The sequence below is a fragment of the Lissotriton helveticus genome, chromosome 3_2 (genome assembly GCF_964261635.1).
Source record: "Lissotriton helveticus chromosome 3_2, aLisHel1.1, whole genome shotgun sequence".
In the NCBI taxonomy this organism is placed as follows: domain Eukaryota; kingdom Metazoa; phylum Chordata; class Amphibia; order Caudata; family Salamandridae; genus Lissotriton; species Lissotriton helveticus.
In genome coordinates, this window is record NC_136062.1 from 388,696,299 (window position 1) to 388,722,007 (window position 25,709).

Sequence of the window (25,709 nt, forward strand, 5' to 3'; positions counted from 1 at the left end):
GAAATTTTGGTGGAGACTCTCTTCAGTTGCAGAGGGGCGACTTCATTGACTATTGTATTCATAGAGTCAAGGTAGTGGTCAGTCAGTGATTGAACATCTGAGGCACCTGAAGGGGGAAGTAGGAGGTTGCCGATGTGGGGAGGTAGGGTGGAGGGGTTAAGATTCTTCAAATCCCTTTTCCATGTTTTGGATTTGATTGGTTGAGTAGGGTTAGGTTTAACTTTTTCGTTGATAAAGAAGGTGATAATGTGGTGATCTGACCAATCGCAGGGTAGAATCGCCTCCAGTTGAATAGCGTGCTCTTTGGCAATGATGAGATCGAGTATCGCGCCTTTGTCGTGTGTTGGTTTATCGCATAGTTGGGTGAGGTCAAGCGCATTGAGGAAAGTTTTGAGACTATTCACCACGGTGTCTTTCTGATCGTTCCAGTGGAGATTGAAGTCACCCAGGTAGACTTGAGTGGTCTGCCGACCGGCATTGGAAGTGATCAGGTCCATGAATTGTTGGGTGAATATGAGATTGTCACCAGGCGGGTGATAGATGAGATGTAAAGCACAGACTTGTTTGCCCTCACTGGTGATGTCGAGGCAGAGGAGTTCACAGGAGGAAAGGGAGGGGGAGGTGACTTGAGTAACGGAGAGGTTGCTCCTAAAAATGCATGCAATTCCCCCGCCCGGGGATAGTAGGCCATTGCTGGTGTCGTCGGGGGCGAGGGTATGTAGGGAGGGTGCGTCGTTTGTAGGGTAGTGGGATGGTGGGAGGTAGACTGGGCTGTGAGGAGAGAAGGTCTTTGATTGCGTGGACGTCTTTTTTGATTTGTAGGATTTCCTCTTTGACTTGTTGGAGGGTGGATAAAGTCAGGTCAGGAGGGTCATTGGGGAAGGTGGTGGTGGAGAGAGCCGTTGGTGAGTGGTGGAGTAGTGAGCTGGAGAGCAGGCCGGGTGATTGGAATCTCATCTACCCAGGGGAAGGGTTCATCACCTGCCTCGCTTTCCCTTGTGCATTTCCTGGGCTACACAACCCACCTTCCATATCTGCTTAACAGCTCAGAACATGAAAAATCGACCCCCTTTTCTCCTCCTCCACTTACACCTCAAAATGTTTACGTTTATCTTACCCTTTGGCCACTTGATGGCATCCCAAGAAGTTACACTAGATCACCTGTGAGCCAGATCACAGGTCATTACGCTTTCTTCTAAGCAAAAACTGAAGACAGCAGCATAAAGCACAGATAGCAGACACAACAAGAATACAAACTTGCAAAGCATGATAGGCAAATAGCCTGACTTGTACAGATATCCTTAAATAACTTGTATATTCTCACCACCAAAATGACACTGTTTGAGCCTAAGACATTTACCCCTCAATCCCCACTTTGGATCCCATGTAAGGAAAGCCAAACGTTTCCTGCCCATGCGTCCACTGTTGTTGTAGTTGATTATTTCTCCAATCCGGCCTACCCAGTGATTAATAGTCACACTTGTTGCACTGTATCAGAGTGTTTACACATGCACTGCGCATGTATGGGAGGACTAATGGGCTGGATGGTATGGCATGGGGTAAACAAGGCAACACACACTGCATACAGAGACTGCTTCAGGAGCGTAGCACTTTCAAGAGTACAACTACAACTCGCCAGAAAGTAGTCGCCGTTTCAGAAGTACAGCAGTCTGTCTATCAGTCGACCCACACGCAGCTCATTCCCTATACTGCTTTGGTATATGTGCGGCGAACCTGAAGGATGTGAAACCCAAATACTCCGAAGTCATCTGGAGCAAGATCTGCAAAATGAGACCACTGACCAATGAAAATTAAAGAAATGAATGACTGTGAAGCCAACCAATGGTAAGTAATGGGCGCGCTAAAAGCTCCTTTTTAGAGTTTTTTAAAATTTGTTTATTAGAAACAATAGAGCAGAGTAAGCACCAACGCATATGTGGTGTCTCAGGAAGGACCAAAAAAAGTATTGGTCTGTCTTCAGAACAAGGCAGGAATGTTCCCGCTCAAGCATCTATACTCTGAAACTTACTTCCCTTAGTATTATACCAATTTGCAAGCTTGTAGCCTTCTAATTAAACTTTGACGTCTGTGACTTTAATGTAGTCTTATCAAGCAGGCCCTGCATCTAAAGACTTTCGACAATGATCGTGAATGTTATATGTGCAATTAGTCACTTTGCAACCTACTCAGAGAACTCAGAGAGTAGTGGAATCCTTAATATTAGGATTAGCATGAATACAGGCATAAGAAGGTTAGATAAACGAATGCATTGATATCGATATGTGTATGTATAACATGTGCAAAGCCAGCATGCTGTTGCAAATTTGAGTTCAATGTGAAAACAATCTGTAAAAAACCTTGACTCTGACTACCATTGTCTCACCCTTAGATTATAGTTCACACAAAAATTACCTTTAGTTCCTTTTAATTCCAGTCATACTCCATTTCTATATATTTTGGAACCGTGTTCATTTACTATTCTGAGTCCAGGTGTAGGTCAACATTTTTATAATGAGATAATTATCTAACTTGAGTTACTGGTTCTCTGCTTTGGAGTTTGGTTTTTTCACTAATGTTGTATTTGCCTTCTGCTTTCATATATTATCTAAAATTTGGTTAGATTTCTTAGACCATAGGCAAGACAACCAGTTGTAATGTGTGCATCCTAAAGCTGAATTACTGGCCATCAAACCGCCATAGAGGCCAATTTAATCTTGAAAATAGAAAGGGATTGCCCCACTGTGTCTAGACGTATGGGTCTTATAGAAGAATGGCCTACATATATTAACCTATTACAATTAAACCTTCCTGCCAATCCTGATTTGGTAATAAAGCAGATAGGGAACATTCCATATCTGTGCTTACAACATAGACCCTGCCATCCTCCGCATTTGTTCTGGGAAGTGTGGCCACTTAGGAAACCGCATGGTGATAATGGATTTGAGGGTACAGAAACTAAATGTGAGGAATGAGGGAACTTATAAATGGCCGGCATTGTGGTCAAGGAACGTGATCTTTTGAAATACTTTTGGTGTGTGAGAGAAATCTTACTGCTAGCTATCGGTCGGTGAATACCGCAGATTTATTGGGCCGTTTCTCCCACTTTCTTTGGGAGACGGTTGTGCAAGTGCTGCCACCAGCCCTGGTGGAGGCCCAGGCTGTGCTCTCCCAAGCTGTCAAGGATGGGAGAGATGCAGCAAATTTCACTACTCTGTCGCTTAGATATGATGGATTTGCTGGGCTGATCGATTTTAACAGTGGCTTTAAGACGCCCGTCTGGCGTAGAACACATGGCTTCTCGGGCAAAGTCCAGGTCAATTTGATGGACATGCCCTGTGATGATACCCGTGTTTTGGACAAAAAGGCTGTTTTAGCCCTGGTCTGGTTCAAGGATTCTCGAGTGAAGGCCCGATTCTTGGGCCTCTCCTCTACTCCTTTGAGCTAGTATTCCTTATGTGGCAACAGAAGGCGTTTCCAGCCGCGTCGGTCCTATCCCAGCCATCGTCCTGCACAGACTGCCCAAGCCGTGCAAGGACGTGCACGCGGTGCATTCTGATCCAGGAATGGAGGCCAGATGTCAGTCACTCTGCCCTCGGCAGCTGCAGCCACCAAGCACTCCTAATCTGAGTCTACCAGACCACACTACCAATTGGCGGGAGAATTTGTTACCATTTCCCATACTGGAGATCCACAACATCAGACAAGTGGGTCTAGCAGATCATTCAGGAGCGCCATTTTCTGCCTTTCCTATCTTTTCCTCCTCCCATTCTCTCAAATCAGGAACGGCTGACGGAGGAACATTTGAAATTGCTCCAGGAGGAAGTTACAGCTCTCTTAGCCAAAGGAGCTATAGAAAGGATTCCGGTTTCAGAAGTAGGCAGTGGTGGTTATTCCTGCTACTTTCTGATTCTGAAGAAAAACAAAGGATTACTTCCTATTTTGGACAGTCAATCTCTTCCTCAAGAAGGAGTAGATCAAGATGCTCTCTTTAGGTCAGGTTTTGTGTGCCCTAGACTAAGAAGACTGGAAGTTGGCATTGGACCTGCAGGATGCGTATTTTCACATCCCCATCCTGCCGAGCCACAGGCTTTACTTGCGATTCAAGGTAGGCAGCGAGCACTTTCAGTTTACCGTGCTCCCCTACGGCCTTACAGTGCCCCTCGGGTGTTCACCAGGATGATGGTGGTGGTCGCAGCTCATATGCTCTGGTTAGGGGTGTCAGTGTTCCCTTACCTCGACGACTGGCTGTTGAAGATGTCCTTGTCTCAAGTATTCGTCTCCCATTTCCGACTATGGCGTACCTCCTGCATTCGCTGGGGTTCTCTATAGACATGCCGTAGTGACACCTGACTCCTTCTCAGGCGCTCCCTTTCATATGAACAGTTCTGGACACAGTGCTGTTTTGGGCCTATCCTCCCGAGCAGCAAGTCCAGGATATTCAGTTTATGATTCTGATGTTTCGGCCTCTATCCTGGATTTTGGTGAGCCTGACTCGGAGGCTGTTGGGCCTCCTGGCTTCTTGCATCCTGTTGGTAAAGCATGCCAGGTGGTGTATTCGGGCTCTGCAGTGGGACCTGAAGTTCTAGTGGGCACTGCATTGAGGAAGTCTTACCGACATGGTCCAGAACGCGGAAGGAACTGTGAGATCTGCAGTGATAGCTTACGTACCGCGATTGGGTAATCTGCAAACCCCTCCCCCTTCCCAACCAGAATTCACAGTGGTAACAGATGCGTCACTTCTGAAATGGACGGCGATCTGGGAGAGTTGGAGTTCAGGGGACACTGGTCTACAGCAGAGTCAGAGCTCCACATAAATCTGTTGGAGCGCCGAGCGATTTTATTGGCATTGAAAGCATTTCTTCTCTCTGTCAAGGAAAAGCTAGTGCAGGTGTTCACGGACAACACCACCGCCATGTGGTACAAACAGCAGGGTGGGGTGAGGTCGTGGACCCATTGTCGAGAGGCCCTGCTTCTCTGTGCAAGATTTCTTTTAACAGTAGGGAGACCCTTGGTTGGATTTGTCCGCCTCCACAGAGAACGCCCAGTGTCTGCACTACTTCTTGCTGGAGTTTCCAAGATGGCTATTGCCCGGTGATGCCTTTCTTCACAAGTGGAGTTCCGGCCTGCTAAACGCCTTCCCGCCCATACCGCTTCTGCCTAGGATTCTGAAGAAGTTCAGGAGCGACAGGGCCATAGTCATTCTTCTGGCTCTGGACTGGGTGAGGAGAGTCTGTTATTCCAGAGCTTCTGAAGATGAGCATTGATCCTCCGGACAAGTTGCCCATTCGGGTGGATCTTCTGTCGCAGCAGCAGAGCAGGGTTCTTCACCCAAACCTGCCAACTCTGCTCCTCCATGCATGGAGATTGAGCGCCTGCAGTTGATGGCTTTTGACCTTCCTCCTGAGGTTTGTAAAGTTATTCGGGTGGCCAGGCGGCCCTCCACTAAGACGGTATACGCCTGCCGTTGGCAGAAATTTGTATTATAGTGTACACAAGTCTATTGACCCCCTTTCTGCTTCTTTTTCTACTGTCCTTCTATTCATTCTAACCCTTGCCCAACAGGCCTTTGCTTTGCGAACTCTCTGGGGTTATCTCTCTGCTCCATCTGCCTTTTTGCGGCTGCCAGACCAACGCTCTCTTCAAGTCTCCTATTGTACATAGATTTTTAAGATGGCTGGCTACAGTGGGACTTTAATTTCTTCCTCACCTACCTGATGTGTGCCCTGTCGTAGCCTCTACACAATTGTCCCCTCCGCTGTTGACCATCAAAACAAGCCTTCTTAGTGGCGATTTCATCAGCTCGGAGGGTGAGTGAGTTTCAGGCGTTATCTTGCTCGCCTCCCTAGCTAATGTCCTTTCCGGACAAAGAGGTGCCGCGCACCTGGGCTTCTTGGTTGCCAATAGTTGTGACCTCATTCCATCTGGGTCAATCCATTACATTGCTAAGCTTCTTTGCTCCCTCGCATCCCTTTTTGGAAGAGGAGCTGTAATGTAGTTCCTATACCCCTTATAGGCTCTGCGCATTGGAATAATAAACACTATAGTTTTGACATAGGACTGAAGTCAGTATGTCTCTATCGAGTACATAAAACTTAATTACTTGTGTGTGCTAGCTAGCTCAGAGGTCACTAGAAACTTCTCGAACGAACAAGAAGGGATTAGTCTCTGACAACCACATAAACATGACAACTTTGTTTCCCTTTAAAGTCGGAACAGTTCTCAAAATCATGGAAACAATAGATAACCATTTCACTCAGTCAATCGTGCATGCTACGTTTTTACAGAGTTGAGGTAAATAGGTAGACGGGCGTTTCAATAAAAAGGGTTTATTGAACAGTCTTATTTCTCGTGCAAGAGATATGAACTGCTACAATCGTAAGACACAATGTGAAGTATAATACGTACAGCGTTAGCAGGAAGATAAAATAATACTGCAATAGCATGAGTTGTAGCTCTGACATGTATTCATAAAAAACATGCACAAATAACACATGCTAAAATGTGTACACATCTGGTGCTTCTAAATAGTTCTACCCCAGTGTACCTAACCCAAGTGTAGTACAGGGTAAGAAGTTGGTGCTGTTTTTCTATAGTCTAGTTTAGCTATCGTTCGTATTTGCCAGAAGTCCCTCTAGGTTCTAGTCTGCTCCATACCTTTAGAATGAACGAGGTTGGAATCTCTTGCGGGTCTCGATCTCTAACACCCTGCAAAGGGAGTCAGAATCACTGGATCTGGATTCTCTGCGGGGAGAATGAGAGCATCTGGTCCGTGCGTCAGGCGTAGACCCGAATTCCTTCCGAACTTGCTGTGTCGAGCAGTGCAGCCGAGCCGTGGTTTGCCATTGTAAGTGCAGGTATATTTATACCTTGAAAATATATAGGATTGACAGTATTGACGTAAATGTCGGGCAGAGGAACGTCCTGAATAAACCCCTAAGGAATAAGTGTTCATGCATAATAAATGAGTTCTTGGAGATATCAATAATCCAAGCAGGGAATGTCCCATGGCTTAAGGGACTGGTTTCTTAGAAATCGTTGTGATGTGGGATGGACGGATGTAGGTGACCATGCCTGTATTTGGTTTGCATGGCTGATGCCTAAATACGGACTGGAATCCTATGCCTAAATAAGGGCAATGAAAGTTGTGCCTATATAAGGGCATGATTCGGGAAACCTATATACGTGTATCTAAATTGAAACACTGACTGGACCCAAATAGAGTATTGTCGTTCTACCTTGACCACTCAAAGAATTCCGCTGGATGACCAACTTTAGGGGGTACATGGGAGCAAAGAGCAGAAACGGACTATTTCTCGCTGGGTCCAGATCTGCTATTCCCTGGAAAAGAAGCAACCCCCTTAGGGTTTAAGGGCACATTTCACTAGGGAGAAAGGCCTGCGACTTCGGCCTTGGCTTGGGATGTCCCAATCCAAAACATCTGGGCGGCAACATTTATTTTATTTTTATTTATTTAAGTATTTATATAGCGCACTGCTATCCGAGGGCGTCTAGGCGCTTAAAGAATCGGTACACAGTGTACACTAGATGTCATATTTCCAGTCCTTGCGCAGGCTTACAGATTAGATAGCCATGTCTTTAGTCCCTTCCTAAAAGACAGCAACTCAGAAGCATTCCTCAAATGAAATGGTGTCATTGCACACGTTTTCAAAACACTTCCTGGATGGTCAGGTCCGCAGAGATGGCCACTTGCCTGCTCGGTCCTGCAAGACTTTCTAGTTTAAGGTATTGGTCCACAGCCCACCTCCGGGATATTATTGCTTGGGTATCTAATTTAAAGGTAAGGAATCTGCAGCTAGAAGTCTCTATGAAATAAACAAGTTACTTACATTCGGTAATGCATTAACTGGTATAGACTATCTAGCTGCAGATTCTTACAGCCCCACCTATGCCTCTTCGCTTTGCTGACTAATATTGTAGGGCTAGGGTTGCTCCTCTCTTCAGGGCCCTAGTTCTGCACACAACTGTGTCAGTTGCTTCATGGCTCTGTGCTTCTTGCGTTGAATAAAACTGATGTCCGCTTGTCTGGGCGGACATAGCTGCAAGAGCAATATGCTCCAATAGTGTCTGTGCTATTCACAGACCTCGTTAGTGCAGTGAAGCCATTTTGAGTGCATGCGCGGGAGTTTGTCAACACAAACTCCACAGCTCCATAATGGCTTTACTGAATCTTGGGTAGTTTGGTATCAACTTTCTATAGCGCATTAAACCCACTCTGATGCCAGTGGTGGATTTAATGAAAAATACACACAGAGGGCATCTTGGAGATACCACCTGAAAAACTACCAACTCTGGTGGGGTTTCTGACTGGCTCCCAGCCATCTGCAACACCAGACAATATTTCTGGGCCCCTGGGTAGAGAGCCCTCTGCTCTCTCGGTCTGTAAATAAAGCACATCCTGGGCAGGGGCCTTGAAGAGGGAACTACGAAGGCCTGGCTAGTTCCTACCAAACCAGCCTTCACTGTCTGCTGGAAAGTAACATTGTTTGAAATGTATAACTTGTCTGCTGCTAAGTAATTCTTGGTTCTAGAAATAAAAATAACAAAATAATCATTTCTTGCCTGAGTGTATACTACAAATGCTTAACACTGCCCTCTGAGAAGCCTCACTGCTCAACCACACCAGCGCAAAAGAGGGTAAGGTATTATATACTTTAGCCTCTGCTATACCACTGGGGTTCAACTGTACTTTGTGCACACTATACTTTACTTTGGTATAGCATATACAGAGCAAGATTCCTGCACTAGGTGACTAACTCCCTGGTTAGGTCTCTCAATGCCACAGCAGACAAATTGAGCAGGCATTGTTTGGTGGCACACACTTCTCTCATTATCTCTGGATGTCTCATGGCATTTTTTACCAGTGGGGCGAACCCTGACTGCATCTTTGCGGACCGTCGGAGAACGATTAGCACCAAGACTACTGCATGCTTGAGGTTTACCCCAAGTAGGTCATCAGGAGACTTATCTCTCCTACAATGGACCACAGGCCTACTGTAGGCATTTCCACCATTGCCTTCTCTACTTTGAGTTCTGAAGAAAGCCGGGACAGACTAGGCCCAAGCGCTCTCGATAGGTATGGATTGGGCAGTAGAGTGTGGTGCCCATAACTCTTGAGCTGAGCTTTTGCCCTCCAATCCAGCTGCCCTATCGGCAACAGGGCACAGTTGTCTACACCTCCATATATTGAAATTGAATGGCAACAACTGAACAGTTTTGATTCTTCATCAGAAGTAGTAGATGTGATCCGAGTAGTCGGGCACTCCTCGTCAAGATCCCTTTGTGGCCTGATGAACTTGGACGCCCAGCATACCAAATAATCAAACATCATTCGTTTTTCATTATTGGACTACGTTAAGGGTTATATTTCAGCCTGTTCTGTTACTTTTTTTCTGTTTACCCAAAAAGCTGTAGCTGTCGGCTGAAAGGATAGATGCAAATGCTTTCCTTGGCACTCTTAATCATGCCTCACTTGGACCTTAATTTGGTCCTCAAGATTCTCATGAGCATGTTGTTCGAGCCCATACACAGCCATCCCTTAAGGTGTTTGATCATCAGGACAGTTATTCATTCCTGTCCCTTCCACGCGCCTTGTCAGCGAACTGTAGGTGCTGTCAGTGCATCCACTGTACACCACCAACTTTTTCGTAACAAATTGGTGTTGAGAACCCAGACTGCTTTTCAGCTTAGTGTTTTTTCTTTCACATGGAACAATCCCATCCTACCAGACTCAATTGTCTTGACCCCATAAACTGTTAGTTTCTACATAGATCACATGTAAGAGCAGTGTGTTTATGATCAGTATTTTCTGGGGTTTGCCAGTGCAAGTAAAGGAAAGGCACCACGAAATAGGCCTCTGCCGAGGCTGGTGAAGACATGCAATTCCCAGGCCAAGAAGGAGCAAGTTAAGACCTTTATCAGGCACTTCAGCCTTGCCAGCCAGGTACAAAGAGAGTCCTTGTGCCTGCTTGGTCCTGCAGGATTTTTCATCTTGAGTCCACTCCTCCTTTTGTTCAGTACTGCTTAGAAATCTGTTCTAAAGGTGAGGAAACTGCAGTTAAAAGTATCCAACAGAAGAGCAAGTTAGTTATCTTTGGTAACACTCATATTAGTATATACTCGCCAACCGTAGATTCATCACACCATGAGCCAAGTTAGTTTTTCAGTAGACTAGAACTCATTTTGTCACAGCTGATCCACCTCTGAGGGCACAGAAGTGAATAATATGGAAGCTGACACTATTGTGCATGCTCTAAAGCAGTTCAGCTCCAGTGTGACACCTGGAAGTATTCTAAAGGTGAGTCATCTATGGCTAAAAAAGAGCATCCACCAGAAACGGCGTTACCGAAGGCACATAACTTGTTAATTTGGTGAATTGCAAATTCTTCTTAATCTATGAATTGAGGTGTAGGATACCAAATAATTTTGAGGAATATTGAGCTACTGGTTTTCATTAGTAACGAACCCTCAGCGACTTGGGTTTTATGAAGGTAAAAGTGCTTGTTGTCTATTACTGCCATTTATTTCACTTAGTGTTTCTCTTGAGTGTTGTGCTCTGTTTCTCCTGCTGCCTTACTTGGAGTTGCAAGAGAACAGCTAAATCTAGAAGAGTGATTGAGGTGTTTTTTCTCCACCAGAGTGAAGAAAAGAATCGTCAGATACAGGAACGCCTGGAACTGGCAGAGCAAAAACTGCAACAGACTTTAAGGAAAGCAGAGACTCTGCCAGAGGTAGAGGCAGAGCTGGCACAGCGAGTGGCTGCCCTTTCAAAGGTATGTTTAAATGCACGGTTAGTTAGAAAACCTTGCCGAACTCATTGTCTATGCAAACAGTATTTTCCTTTTTTATTACCCTGGTCTTGTAATTTGGTGCCAGTATTTGTCTGATTAGGACTCTGTATATGTGTGCTTTAACCTCAGTCTTCATCCCTTCATGTTGGTTGTGTTGATTAGCCATGTTCTATATTGTGATTTTAAATGGTCACAAATGTGCATCAAATGTGTCCTGCTTCACGTCTTGTGAACTGCCTGTTCATATTAATATATAATCACTTGTCTTAACAGAAATGGAAAAAAAAATAGGTGCTTTTCTGTCTTTCTTGTGTAAATGTCAATACAGCTTAATATTCATTTCTCTTCCCTACTATGAGCTCAGAGGCATGATAGTAACTGGGACTTACTGCTGCTGTATTTGTTTATTCCAAGACAAAGTTTGAAACTAGTAGCCCATGGCAGGTTTTCCAATAAACCTAATCCATGTAGCTGTAATAAACTCATTTGCTATTTGAAGCAGAGTTATTTACTGAATCTTGAACCTGTTTCTAAAGTCTTAGTTACAGTTCTTTCTCTCATTTTTCCTACCCCTTTCTGACTGTGTAGTATGATTCTTTTATCTTCTGCTGCTAAGGAGGCTAAACAGTTGGGACATACTTCCATGCTTAGGAAGGTAGAACTTGCTCTTTCGTCGCTGTAACTGCTTGGCTTCTCATTGCTTTTTACTGATGGCTAACTAAGGAAAGTAGGCAAACCATGAACTCATTCATTAGCATAATGACACGCCATTTAATTCTAAACTGCCCTCTGCACTACACCTTGTAAGTGGGCTCTGCATTGCATATAATAAGCACCTGCCCTTCACTCCAGAGCATGCTCTCTGCTTGTTGCTTTCTCATCCGTTTTCATTGTATTTTTGTTGAACATTACAAAACGGTAAGCTTTTGTAGCCCATAGATGTGCAATGAAAAATCATCGCTATGTGTGTGTCATTATGATTACTGTGTATAAACACTAAGGTGCCCTTTGTTTATTTATTCAGTATTCGATACTGACAATAGGGAGATGGTGATGTCATTAAGATGTTGGTAAGGAACCAAATCCTGACCCATAGTACATCGCACTGTTTCCAGCCTGTCTTCTGACAAAATGCCCAATTTAAACAAAGTGGTAACAAAGTGGTTATCGTTCTCCGCTTCGAATGACTGGTTTCCTTTTTTTTCTCTTTTAAACCACACATCACAACAGTGCCAATTTTTGCAAACATCCATGAGCAAAATAAGTTTAGTCCCAAAAGAGTGAGTGTGCCCTCTGGCATGCCAGTAGACACTAAGCAAGTTCAAAATCTCTCAGAGAAGGTATCCGATTTGATAGTGATGGATTTTAATGCATGTCTTTGAATTGTCAGGCAGAAGAAAGGCACGGTAACATTGAAGAAAGGTTACGACAGATGGAAGCTCAACTGGAAGAAAAGAATCAGGAATTGCAAAGGGTATGTGGATTTAACCCAATATATACTATTTTGTCCTATTATAATAATTTTCTGAAGCACAAATGTTTCACAGACCAATTGTTACTTGTATGTTATAAGCTATTCAACAGAAATTCTGGCAAATCAATTTGTTTCAGATCAGTTTGTAAAGATTTGGATGGGTCACTGTCCAGGCATTCAGACAGGCTCTTATTTATATTGTTTTAAAGAGCATACCAATGATCTTGTTTTAATAATTCCGTATCCCATTTCTGATGCTATTTAAGTTGTAACAATCTTGAACCTATTTTTTCCAAACGTACAGTCAACACTACCGGTGAATCATAAGTCACTATGCATTCTTCACTTTCCAGACTTGGATCTTGGTATTTTGCTAGGAGTTGATTATTCACTTGTTTTCCACATAACACTTCAGAGCACTCTTCTGCCATTGTACTCCAAAGATGGAATGCTCACACTGGCTGTGCCATTGTATACAGCAGTGAATAAATAGGAAAATCACCTACCCTTGATCGAAACAAATTGGCTCTAGTTTAGACACTGCTGGATCATCAGATAGAAATTAAAGAGCATGGATTTCAGCACACAGCCTTGAAGTCCCCGCCTCACTTCATGCACTGGTGTCGGCCTCCCTCTTTCTACTCATCTAATTCCCTGTCTGTCATGCCCTCGCTCCATTGGCCCATCACTCACTCAAATTTATGCAGACACCCTCTTTCTTAGTAAACTAGTTCCTCAGCCCTCTTGCCCAAATTCCCAGCATGGGGCTAGTTTTGCCATCAATACTTAACCTTGCTCCGGGAATGAGCTAAAGACATGCTTTGTTGCTTAATAATAATAACAGCAGGGAGACGGCGGAACGGCAGAAAGTGAAGGCAGTGCTCCGGGCGCCAAGGCGGTAAGTGAGTGGGAGCGGAGCAGCGCAAGAGCAGTGGAGCATCCAGAAATCGAGGCCCCGGCGGGAGAGGCCTGCAGAGCCTGTGAGGCCGGGACACAATACAACGGGCCCCGTGCATTGCCCCCCTTGCTCCCGCTGAAGTCCCGGAGCGTGGGGAGTGCACCTTAACATTGGACTCCAGTAGGGAGAGCGTTGTGGTGCCCCTCACCCCCTCCGAACACACAAGTGTAGAGACCAAGATGAAAACAGCGCCAGGGGGGCATCGCAGGGCTGCCACCCGTTGGGACACACAGAGGTCTCTTGGACAAGTCAAGGCTCTCCTGAAAGTAGAAGGGCTCATGGCGACCTGCTGCTGGAAACACAAACACGCCAAGGAAGGAGGGGGGTAGCTTTGGCCCCCCTGCCTATAGCAGGAGTTTACCCACGATACCCCTCAAAAGTGATATACCTCGTGACCCTGCGAGCGTACAGGACAAGGTGCAGGCGGAAGCTGAAGATAACAGAAGCAGCCCTCCACCACAACAAGATCTCACGCTCCATGATCTAATGGCAGCCGTTACGGGAATACGTACCTCCCTATAAGCCCAAATTGACTCCGTAAACGTGGAAATGTCCTTACTCCGTGATCATTTCCGCCAAATGGATGACAAAGTCAACGATCTTGTGGTCACAACGGCTGCGCTACAGACTGATACATCCTAACTCCAAAAACAAGTAAGCGAGCTGTAAGATCAGCAGGCGATGATGACAAAACAGCTGGACAACTATAAAGGGACTGCAAAGAGAAACAACATACGCATCCTAGGTGTGCCGGAACGCGCGGAGGGGCCTATGATGGATCTCTACGTGGAAGAGTTAATTCTTGATCACCTGCAGTCTAAAAGGCTTTCAAGCTATTTCTCTATTGAAAGAGCACACCGGGTCCCCAGAGGGCGCCCTAGGCTAGGTGCACCACCACGTCCACTTATCGCTCGAGTCTTCAACTATAGAGACCAGGAAGTAATATTGCAGATGGCACAAGCTAATCCACTGCTCAAATTGGACAACAATGTGGTCACGTTCTTCCCCGACTTCACAGGAAAGATCCAGGCCAAATGACGTAGCTTTCTGGCCGTGAAAAAAGAGCTTTGTGAGCGGGAAGTGAAATCTGCCATGCTCTTTCCAGCGAAACTGCGCTTTGAATCAGAGAGGAAGCTGTGGTTCTTTTCCTCACCGGAAGACGCTTGGGACTAGTTTGAAGGCTGGCGCAGAGAGGATGGCCCGCGCAGGGGACGAACAGGTGGACTCCGACCAAACAACTCCGATCGGGAGAAAGCACAAGCAGAAGCCCACTCCCAGGTGGACATGAGAGAGACGGCGCTCCGAGGGTCATACTGATCCACGAATTGGGGCAGACACGTACTGTTCTCAGATGAGTGGCCTATTGGTGTTGGAGAAAGGGGGGGGGACCATTGAATGTTGCTCATGACTGGAGCGCTACTGTAAGCCAAGAGATATACTAAATACTCTTGCATGTGTATGACAAGCACTGCGGAGTGGAGGGGTGACATGAGGGACGCCGGAGGGCAGACCTTGGTCACTGTATTGAGTAACACGGTGGATTCAGACTAATGCGATGGACTGAGAGCTGCCAGCCTGCACCTACAAACATTCGGGCGGGGGGGGAAGAGGCACTCTGCCTAGTTGGGGTGTGGGTAGTTTTAAATCCACTGGCAGGAGGGCAGGGAGGGGTGGCAGTTTGGGAGGAGGGGTTTGGGGAGTTATGATTGTTTGAATATGCAATCCACAAATCCAGTGCTGTTGTATTGCATTCCTGAAGGCGTGGACGGATGCTGTCACTGGCTCTGATGATTATGGAAAAAGGAAGACTTATTGCGCAGCTTGAAGAAGTTTGGGATTGATAACCAAAAGGAAAAGAAATAAAGGCGAATAATCCTAGATAAATATCAGATGGTTGGGAGAATGCAAGTACAACGGAAGGAACTCTGATAAAAGAGCGAACAACCAGAGAATTAAAAAGAATAAAAATTCACACCGAAGCTATACCTCACTCAAGAAGTAAAAAGCTAGTGCAAGAATAGGCTGAAGTATAAACAGGATTTCTAGTTGGATAAAAACAAAAGTGTCACACACAGTAGATAATATTCCTGGGTTAGAGATCTCTATGCAACCTCTCTGACGGGTGGTTGTCAACAACATTTATTCCACCGAAACGCGTTGACCAAGTCTATTGAATCCTACGGAACTATGTGAACTATAGATAAATAACGGAAACGTGTCAACTCGTTCAGATATAGTGTATTGTGTGAATAGTATGTATGTAGTATGCAGGTATGAGATTGTTTGCATGTTTTATTTACCCAGGTATGAATGTTAATTGTTAGATGTCTTATGTGTAAATAATTGTGTAAAATTGTAAATTCTGTAAAGAAAGAATATTTTAAAAAAAAATTGTTCTTTGAAAAAGAAAATAGTATCAAAGAAAAAAGAAAAAAGAGAAAAATAATTTATAAGAATGATAAAGATGAATAAATAAAATGAAATAAAAGTAAAAGGAAACAATTGTTTTTTTTTTTGGTAATTTGGAGTGCCCTAGATGGAATCTATGTTATAGATCGTTAGAATAAAGGGCTCGTGTAGGAGAGTTTCTTAGGTCTGTTTGTTGTATTGCATTCCTACCACTGAAAGCAACCTTACAGGGAAGTTAGACGTAACTTGTGTTGCTATATACAAAAGAAGGGGGTTCCCCGTGGGATCCTTAGTGATATAGGCAGGCCATAGGGGGGAAAGAAACCATAATTAGAACAGACGAGAACACCCTGCCTAGGGATATAATGGCCCTTACTAGAGGGTCCAAATGATATATGAACTGGGGTGATTAAACCAGAGGCTAACACAGTACACAGCAAACAACATGGTCAATTCAAGCAGGCTCCACCAAAGATATATTAGGAAAATATATGTTTTTATTTTTCTTGTAATTGATATCACACAACAATTTTTTTAAAGGATGAGAGATAAATTATCCTTAGATTTCACATGATATATTTTAGAGCATAAAAAAAGAACAGATCCTGATCTGATAATAAAGTGCAAATAAGGAATTAATATCACTACATTAAGACCTACCCAGTAGCAACCACACTAGCAGGATCCAGAGTGAGGGTCATCCCATCTGACAGGAAACGGGGTATCGCGGTGCACACTGATGGTCCCGGTATGTATATTGCACAACCTTGTGGACAACTTTATCAAAGAGATCTAGGACACGTCACCATAATGTGGTTGTATTACTTCCTTTTTCATACAGAAACGGTGATGTATACCCGAGTGCCGAGCAAAACTACCTGATACACAGAGTATTTATATCAACCCACTTTTTGATTAAGAATCGTGTTGAAAAGTATATATCATTTGGACCCTCTAGTAAGGGCCATTATATCCCTAGGCAGGGTGTTCTCGTCTGTTCTAATTATGGTAACTTGTGTTGCTGTCTGTGTGCTTCTGTTCAGGCCAATATGTGCATGGGGGGTCACACCTCCGTATTGTAAATACCATGCTATGGAGAGTTACGAGGGACTCCGGTCCAGGGGCACTGCCATCAGATGACTGGGGCTAGTATGGAAATGTCACCCTCCGTGTTGACCTGGAATGTGAATGGCATGGGAGTCAAAATCAAACTGGGAATAGTGCAGCAACACTTGAAACGGCAGCCCACGACCTGGTGTTATTGCAAGAGATGCACATGGTGGGCAATAAATATAAGGCCCTTGCACGTTGGGGTTACAAATTACTGGTACATGCTGACTACACCTCTGAATCACGTGGGACGGGAATCCTGGTAAAAAAGAACCGTGCACTTACAGCGACGCGCACATGGGCAGACCCCCGGGCAGGTTTGCGGTCCTGGAGGCGCAATGGAAAGGAAGGGCGATTAATGTGGTTTTGGTGTACCTCCCGCCGGCACTGTGTTGGGGGGGGGGAGGGGGGGGGCCGCTGGTTGACCTGGGGAGGATACTAGCTGACCTTCCCATAGGCACCTTGATACTGTGGGGGGGACTTTAATTTGACCATGGATGATCGGAGGGATAGATCTCCCCAGCGACCACAATCCCGACCCCACACACACACGGAGGAATTCACTTCAGCCACTGGTCTCACCGATGTGTAGCGTACACTCCAACAGGCGGGCATACAATATACTTATTATGCCAACGATCACAACAGTTCCTCCCGCATTGACTATTTCCGAACACATTCTGCATCCATTGGTCACTTCCGCAATCCCCACGCTCTACCAAGAGGCATATCAGATAATTCCCCAGTAAGGGTGGAATTCACGAATATTGGTTGTCAGCCGCGAGTCGTGATAGTTCCCAGCTCCTGGTTATTGACAATTCCTGATATCAAGGAGGAACTACTCACCCAGACCACCAACTACTTCAAAGAAAATGTGGGAGCTGTGGAATCGGCGCAGATAGTAGGGGAGGCCTTTAAGGTAGTGGTCAAAGGTCATGCCCTGGCCCTTAAGGTAGGATATACTAGAAAAAGGCAACAGCAAATAGCCCACTTAGAAGGCGAGCTCCAAGTCTTAGAAAACAATAGCATCAATACCCCCTCAGAGGAGGCCAGGCACCGCCTGACGCTCAAACAGAAAAGAGTATAGGATCCTGGTGAATGAACAAATGAAGGCCATACTTCTCCATATTAAACATAGGCTTTATGAAGTGGGAGACAGGGCGGGTAAACTGCTAGCTTGGTTGGAGAGGAGGGAGCAGGGTGAGAGATGGGAGCCTCGGTTGACACTTGGGGATGGGTCACACATTACACACCCAAAAGACATAGCGGAAGCATTTGTGTACCACCTGGAAAAAATATACCCCTTATCCACCACATACTCAGCGGAGGACTTCCGGTTGCTCCTCTCGGACAGTGATTTGCCGACGCTTTCTGATAGTGAAAGAGGGACCCTAGACGAGGATCTGACAGACCTCGAAATCCAGCAGGCCATGGGCAAAATGTAATTGGGAAAAGCAACGGGCCGAATGGGATCCCTATAGAATCCCTGAAAGTGGTTACTTCCCACAACCGCGCCTCATCTACGGGCCATGTACGATGAGAGCTATGAGAAGGGGATCCTACCAAAAGATCAGCGATTAGCATCTATCGTTATGATCCTAAAGCCGGGGAAACCCGCTGACAGTTGTGGATCCTATCGCCCTATTTCCCTGATCTACGCGGAAGCAAAGATCCTAGCGAAAGTACTGGCATTACGCTTGCTCATGGTTATTTCATCGTTAGTACACCCAGATTAATCTGGCTTTATGCCAGGGAGTACGGCTCTCAATATCCTTTGCCTTCACAATGTGCTCCCACGCTGTGAGTGTATTGAGAAAGACGCAGTGGTCCTATCCCTTGATGCCTCCATAGCGTTCGATTCCATCGAATGGCCATATTTATTAGACGTACTGAGATGTATGGGCTTTGGTCCGAAATTCATGGGCTGGGTGAAGCTGCTTTATACAGATATTCGTGGGGAAGTTCGAGTAAATAACTACATGTCTCGAATCTTCTCACTGAAAAGAGGCACCAGACAGGGGCGTCCTCTATCCCACCTGATCTTCTCCTTAATGTTGGAGCAGCTAGCCTCCTGGGCCAGACGAGACGTCCTGGTAAGAGGGTCGAAGTGAGCGGAATGGCATGATGACCAATTATTGCTCTATGCTGATGACATTGCTGTATCTCGCCTCCCCCTATAGATTAAATATATTCACAAACTTCGGAAAATATTCCGGGTACGCTATAAATTGGAGCAAGTCGATACTGTTTGTTCTCAGGGGTCAGGTTTCCAGGCTCCCCCCGGGATGCAAGGTAGAGGTGACCACGGAGGGTTTTCGATACCTGGGGGTGTTTATCACCCCAGTCTTTCAAACCTTTTTACGATCGAAATTTGGCTGCTCCTTTTGCTCGATTACGTGCAGATGTAAAAAACTGTCTGTCTCTACCCCGGTCTCTAGTGGTCGGGTGGCTCTTTTCAAGATGTTGGCCCTTCCACGATTCCTATATATTCTTCAAAACTGTCCACACAATGTCCCGGATGCATACTTTTTAGGGTTGGAGAGTGAAGTCCGGATGCTGCTGTGGGATGGGGGAGCCCCACGCATAGCACTGAACAAGCTCACCAGGGGTGGTACGACGGAGGCATTGCCCTCCGAGACATAAGACTCAACAACTGGGCTTCACAGCTGGTGGTATTGAATCCTGGATTTCCGCTCCCTGATCCAACCTACATGTTGGATAAATACCAAATGGGATGCGCGGGCTAATTGGGGGCACTGTATTCCAGGGCTCGGAAAGGATAATATCTCGGACCTACAGCCCACACAGTTGCCATGTGGCACCTGGCAAACTCCTGTCTTGGCTGGTCGAGTGTCCTCACCAAAGCCACGCCACTGTGATTTACTCAAAAGCTGGGACTTTTATGTCATCAACCAGGGATCGACAAGTGGGATACTATCAGGATCTCTACTATACGAGACCTGGTGCAGAGGGGTGCAATCCACTATACGAGACCTGGTGCAGAGGGGTGCAATCTTTAAATTGAGAGAAGTAGGACATGGCCCAAGGGGAGGTATTTAGATACCTGGAAATCCGAAAAGCCATCACCACTGCTCTTCCGGATATGGCGGACTTGCCGGATTCGACCCCCTTAGAGGGCAGACTACTAGACTGGCCGTTGCTCGCCATATCATTAAAATATCAAAATCTTTGTAACAATCTACACGATACGTTCTGTAAACTCGGGAGAAGTGGCAGGTGGACCTCAGGTCCATTGATGATGAAGCGGGCAGGTCGCACTAATGTCCTCCCTAGAGACCGCCATTACCCTTCGTTACTGGCTTATTCAACTTAAAATCCTACATAGATCTTATCTGACCGGACCAACCCTACCGAGAATAGGCTCAAGGATGAGTTCGCTCTGTCTTCGGGGGGCTGCCAACAAGATGCTACCTATATCATACGATCTGGGAATGCCCAGGGGTACGATCATCATGGGAGGGGGCCACAGGTCATATTTGTGAAGCCCTGGGAAAGGGACTCACCCATATGCCAAGATTGGGGCTCCTTAACATGTGGGAACAGACTGACCTCACGGAGGTAGAATAACAAATGGCAACACTGGGATACACTCTAGTTAAACAGGAGATTGCAAGGCAGTGGGGGGGGGGTAGCGGACAGACCTTCACTTAGACTATGGGTGAGAGATTATGATAATTGCATGATAGCAGAAAAGTGTTTAAAGCACAAGGGTGTCCTAAGATATGGAACAGAAAGTGTGGCAAGTGGAACGCCTACCAGGGTGACATCTGCGTTTCCTCATCAGTAGAAATGGAATTGCAACGCACTGGAGATCGACACATGATTTTGCTGTGATTGTAATTGATGTTTTCTCCCTGGGGTTGTTCATTTGATGTGCAAATAGCCAAACTGTTGACTGGATTATGTATATAACTATGATTACAGTGAAAACCAATAAAACATATTTTCACCAAAAGAAAAGGGAAAAGAGACATGTGACTGGTCCTTTTGCCCTCTGCACACAGGTAGTTGCGCCTGGTGCGACAGTTGGTGCGGATTCATTTGAGCTACTCCTCCACTGATTCACTCACAAAAGGATGTGAGACAAAAGCAGTAACCCACTGAGCTGCCTTCGTACAATACAAATCTGTGATTTGCACGTTGTGCTTTGTCGCAGGCAAATTTACCACTCTGTTCTACTTTATTTACAGCAGCATTCATGCTGTCAGGGGACATCCTCAGTTGCATCCTTAACCTTCACCAGTGGAAGGCAGTACCAGGGCTCAGGGGTTTACGCTCTCTATTTTCGCATTCCCAAAAAGGATGATTCCCTAAGACTTATTCTGGAATTCAGAGAGTTAAACTAATATATACTGTTGGAACACTTTCCTATGGTGACCCTTCCACAGGTACTACCACTTTTGCAGAAGGCAGATTTTATGTCTACACCAGACTAAAGACCCATAATTTTCATGTACCAATTCATCTGTCTCATCGCAAATAACTCAGATTTGTGATAGCAGACAAGCATTACCAATTCAAAGTACTTCCCTTCGGAGTGCCTACGGCGCCCAGAGTTGTCTGGCAGTAATCGCGGCTCATTTCAGAAGACAACATATTCACGTCTACCCCTATCTAAACGACTGGCTCATCAATGCGAGCATTTACCAAAACTGTCTACAACACTCACAAATCACAATAGACCTACTTCATCAACTAGGCTTCATGGACAATGCTTAAAAATCTCATCTGCATCAGTCACAAATGCAGTCTAATGTAGGATCCACTCTAGACCTGGTTAACGCTCTAGCTTCTCCTAATGTAGCTAGAATTCACAATATTCACATTCAAGCTAAAATTTCGGTCCAACCAAGCCTTACCAGCCAGTGTGTTCATGCTACTGATGGAAATTATGGGATCTTGCATCGCAATTGTACCCCATGCAAGACTTCACATGCGTCCACTGCAATAGTGCTTAGCATGCCAATGGAATCAGTTGCAGGGTCAATTAACTGATCTAGTGTTGGTAGACCGCAGTACCCATCACTCTCTGCAGTGGTGGAACCTACAAAACTTATCAAAAGGACAGCCTTTCATCAACCCTATTCCACAGATTGTGCTCACAGCAGACCCTTCTCTGTCAGGTTGGGGTGCTCATCTCCAAGAGTACACAATACAAGTCCTGTAGAACAACAAATGCAAAAGCCTCCACAACAACTATCTAGATCTTCTAGCAGTTTTTCTAGCACTCAAAGCTTTTCAAACTCGCCTTATAGGCATAACTGTCCTAGTCCAAACCGATAACATGACAGCAATGTATTATGTGCAAAAGCAGGGGCGGGGGAGAAACACTCTCTTCAATTGTCAAGACTCGCTCGAGTCATTTGGAATTGGGCAATCCATCACAGCAGAAAACACAAAATGCCCAAGCTTCGGCTCCAGGTTCCTACACCCACTCTCAGAGGGAAATGCCTTATGGATGAGCTGGTCAGGGATATCTGCCTACGCTTTCTGCCTCTCCTGCTCATTCCGTGTCTGGTACGGAATATCAGGCAAACATCCCTCACATTAATTCTAGTAGCTTCCACATGGGCCTGTCAGCCATGGTGCACCACTCCGTTGTAGCGGTCATTAGTTCCACATCAAAAGCAATACCTCACCTCCTGTCGCCTCATACAGAACCATGGAGAAATCTGACATCCAAATCCCAAATAACTAAACATATTGATCTGGCTCCTGAAGTCAGACTTTGGTAATTAAAATTTACCACCTGACTGTATGAATTCTCTATCAGAAACAATAAGGTCTACCACCAGAGCTTGCTATGCAGCAACGTAAAAAAGATTTGTTGTATACTGCAATAACAACAAAATCAATCCTTTAGATGCTTCTATACAAAACATTATCTGTTACCTGTTACACTTACAGCAATCTGCACTTGCTTATACATCTATTCATTTGCACCTTGCAGCAGTATCTGCGTATTTGCTGTACAGGCAACCTCTGTCACTATTCAGAGTTCCAGTAATCAAAGCTTTCATGGAGGGGTTGGAGAGAGTAATACCACCAAGGATTCCTCCTGCCCTAGTTTGGAATCTTAACATTGTTCTCACAAGGCTCGTGAGCCCACCTTTTGAACAATTGCACAAGTGCCCCATGCAATTTCTCTCATGGATGGTTGCTTTCCTCATTGCGATCACATCATGAGGAGAGTTGGTGACCTACAGGCGTTAACCTTAGAAGAACCCTTCTTTTAGCTACACAAAGACAGGTTAGTTCTACACACAACCCTAAATTCCTTTCCAAAGTGATTTCTGCTTTCATATAAACCAATCATTTGAGTTACCAGTCTTTTTTCCTCAGCCTGATTCTGTAGCAGAACGCGTTATTCACACACTTGACGTTAAAAGAGCTTTAGTGTACAACATAGATAGAACAAAAGATTTTTGCAAAACAATTGTTTGTTGCATTTGTTCCGCCTCACAAAGGCAATTCCATCTTTAAATCTGTTGTTAAAAGAGAATAATGCGGCAGACCACGGTTCAGCACCTCAATTTCAGAGTAAATCAAAAAAGTCCTTTGTCTGTGCAAGCACGTCCGGAGCTCGCTGCACTTTTGCTCCACTGGGGATCAGATACCCAAATTCATGAAGATAAGGACGGTGCACCAAGAAAATTAGGTAAAAAAGCTTCCAATTTGTCCAAATATATCTTTTATTCTTTTTTCAATATTTTCTTTTTTTAATTCAACCACAGCAAACGCGTTTCGTTCCATTGAAACTTTGTCATGGCTCAATAGTCTCCGGTTAGGTCCAAAAAAAGTCCTGGACCCAAGAGATCCAAGTCAAATAAAATCTGGTTCTCTGTAAACATGAGTGAATAGGATGTAGGAGCAAAAATCATGTTGGACAAGATAGTATCCTGTGGCCTGGGGTACCAGCCCAAAATCCTCCATATTTGACGGACAATAGTCACCCCAAGAGTATAGTTGAATTCAAAGAGCCAATATAATGGTATTCCCATTAGGCAAAGTAGTGTCATGTGGCCTAAGGTATTGGCCCACAATCCTCCCTATTAAAGAGGCAATAGTGACCTCAAGAGTATAATAAGAATTCGACTAGCCAGTGTAGAGGCCGTCCGTCCTTATCGCGGTTGACGTGCCCTTCGCATTCATCTTTAAATCTGGTATAGCAGTATGAATTGTTAAATGCATTCAAACATGCTTCGCCTAAGTAAAAAACTGTATTCATTCCCCTTAGAGCGCACTCCACTTAGCAAAATAGAAGCTTCTGTGGCCTTTTTAGGTAACATTCCTCTAGCTGACATATGTAAGGCAGCTGCATGTCCTGCACTGCACACACTTACCAATTACTATTATTTAGATGTGTTAGCACGACAGCAAGCAAGCCGTACTTAAAACACTATTTCAGACAACTGCAACATCTACAGGTTAGCCACCGCTATGGGAGTGATAGTGCTTTGTAGTCTATGCAAAGCATGTGTATCTACAGCACATATGCCTTGAACGGATAATTTTACTTACCCAGTAAGCATCTGTTCTCAGAATGTAGAGCTGTAGATCACATGCGCCCACCCGCCTCCTCGGATACCTGTTGTTGTTGCAGTACTTCATTATACATTTATACACATGGGCATCGCTATACTACACTTACTCCATTCTCACAATCTAACAATTGGGTCAATGACCATGCACACTATCACCGAAAGGAGGAATCACCTTACCTAGTGACTCGGAAAGACTTTTTGGAAGAAAAACAACTTGCAAACATCCGGACTCAACACTAGATGGCAGGAGTATGTAAAGCATGTGAATCTACAGCTCTACATGCCAAGAACATCTGCTTACTGGGTAAGGTACATTATTCTCTTTAATCAATCTAACCTGCTGATACATTGTTTGGGTCCAAGGTATTCTATTTGTTAGTCATCTGTGATGATATCCTATGGCATCAGGCTATGGGGCCTTTAGTAAGCATTGTAAAGATTGTAGTGCGAAATAGATAGTTACTGATGTGGCTGAGGAATTTTGAAGTCTAGAATGCTTAAAAGAATCCCTCAAATTGTCAGCATTTGTAACTTGTTCTACTTATAGACACATCTGCATCACGACATCCAAAATCAGTGATCGCTTGGACACTGCTCACTCATCCACAGGTCCAGCCCATCACCGTAGCTTGGCTCAAGCCCCAAATTTAGAGCTTTACCTGCTATATTTCACACAGACGTGCCACACTGATCCTTACTGCCATGCACAATACATTGATTGCTGCTGAGGCCTGCCGGGACCACGTTTACATTGCCTGCCTGCGGACCGACAGCCGCTGTAATTTGACCATGCTCACTACACCCAATGTAGAGGCGATCCCTCTATTAGAGGACTGACTTTTTATTAGCACCAGTGGTAGCTCCTGGCTTGAGCCTCTTGACTCTTACTGCACACTTTTCCATGCTGATAACATCTGCTGGGGTCATGGGAAGGTACCACCTGTTGATCATGTGGTTAAGCTGGTCAGTGGAGCACTCAGAGTTGAAGCTAATGAGTGTTCGCCATTAGCTACTTCTTGTTGCTGACGCACTTCCTTTCTGTCTTCAGGTTCACCCTTGTCGAATCACTAGAGCACACCCCTCCAGCGCCTTAGTGTTTTCCTGAACTTGCTCTGGCCAAATGCCACTGAAAATCCCTAGAGACGGCTTGTTGATTTAACTACCTTTCAAGTTAAACTTTATAATAATTTAATTTTGCACGTCAAAGGCAAGACAAACGTTTTTTGCATACTCTTCTGAATATTCAACTTGAATTTATGAAACCGCCAATTTCTCCTGTGAAGTTTTTAAATCCGTTTGAGAGTCTTTCTTGTCCCCACTCCTAGAGTCTTTCTGGTCTACCTCTGGAAATGGCTATGCCCTCTTGGATGTTTTTTTACACCGGG

At 45.0% G+C, this 25,709-nt stretch overlaps 1 protein-coding gene across 22 annotated transcripts in view; it reads left to right on the plus strand.

Annotated features, from left to right (window-relative positions):
* PPFIA1 (PPFI scaffold protein A1) overlaps positions 1–25,709 on the plus strand; it is an 807,831-nt gene that overhangs the window by 294,811 nt on the left and 487,311 nt on the right. For all 22 annotated transcript variants that reach the window (XM_078684274.1, XM_078684276.1, XM_078684283.1 and 19 more), the window contains exons 9-10: positions 10,656–10,790; positions 12,199–12,282. In XM_078684274.1, the coding sequence (XP_078540400.1) occupies positions 10,656–10,790; positions 12,199–12,282 (219 nt within the window). The remainder of the gene's footprint in view (positions 1–10,655; positions 10,791–12,198; positions 12,283–25,709) is intronic.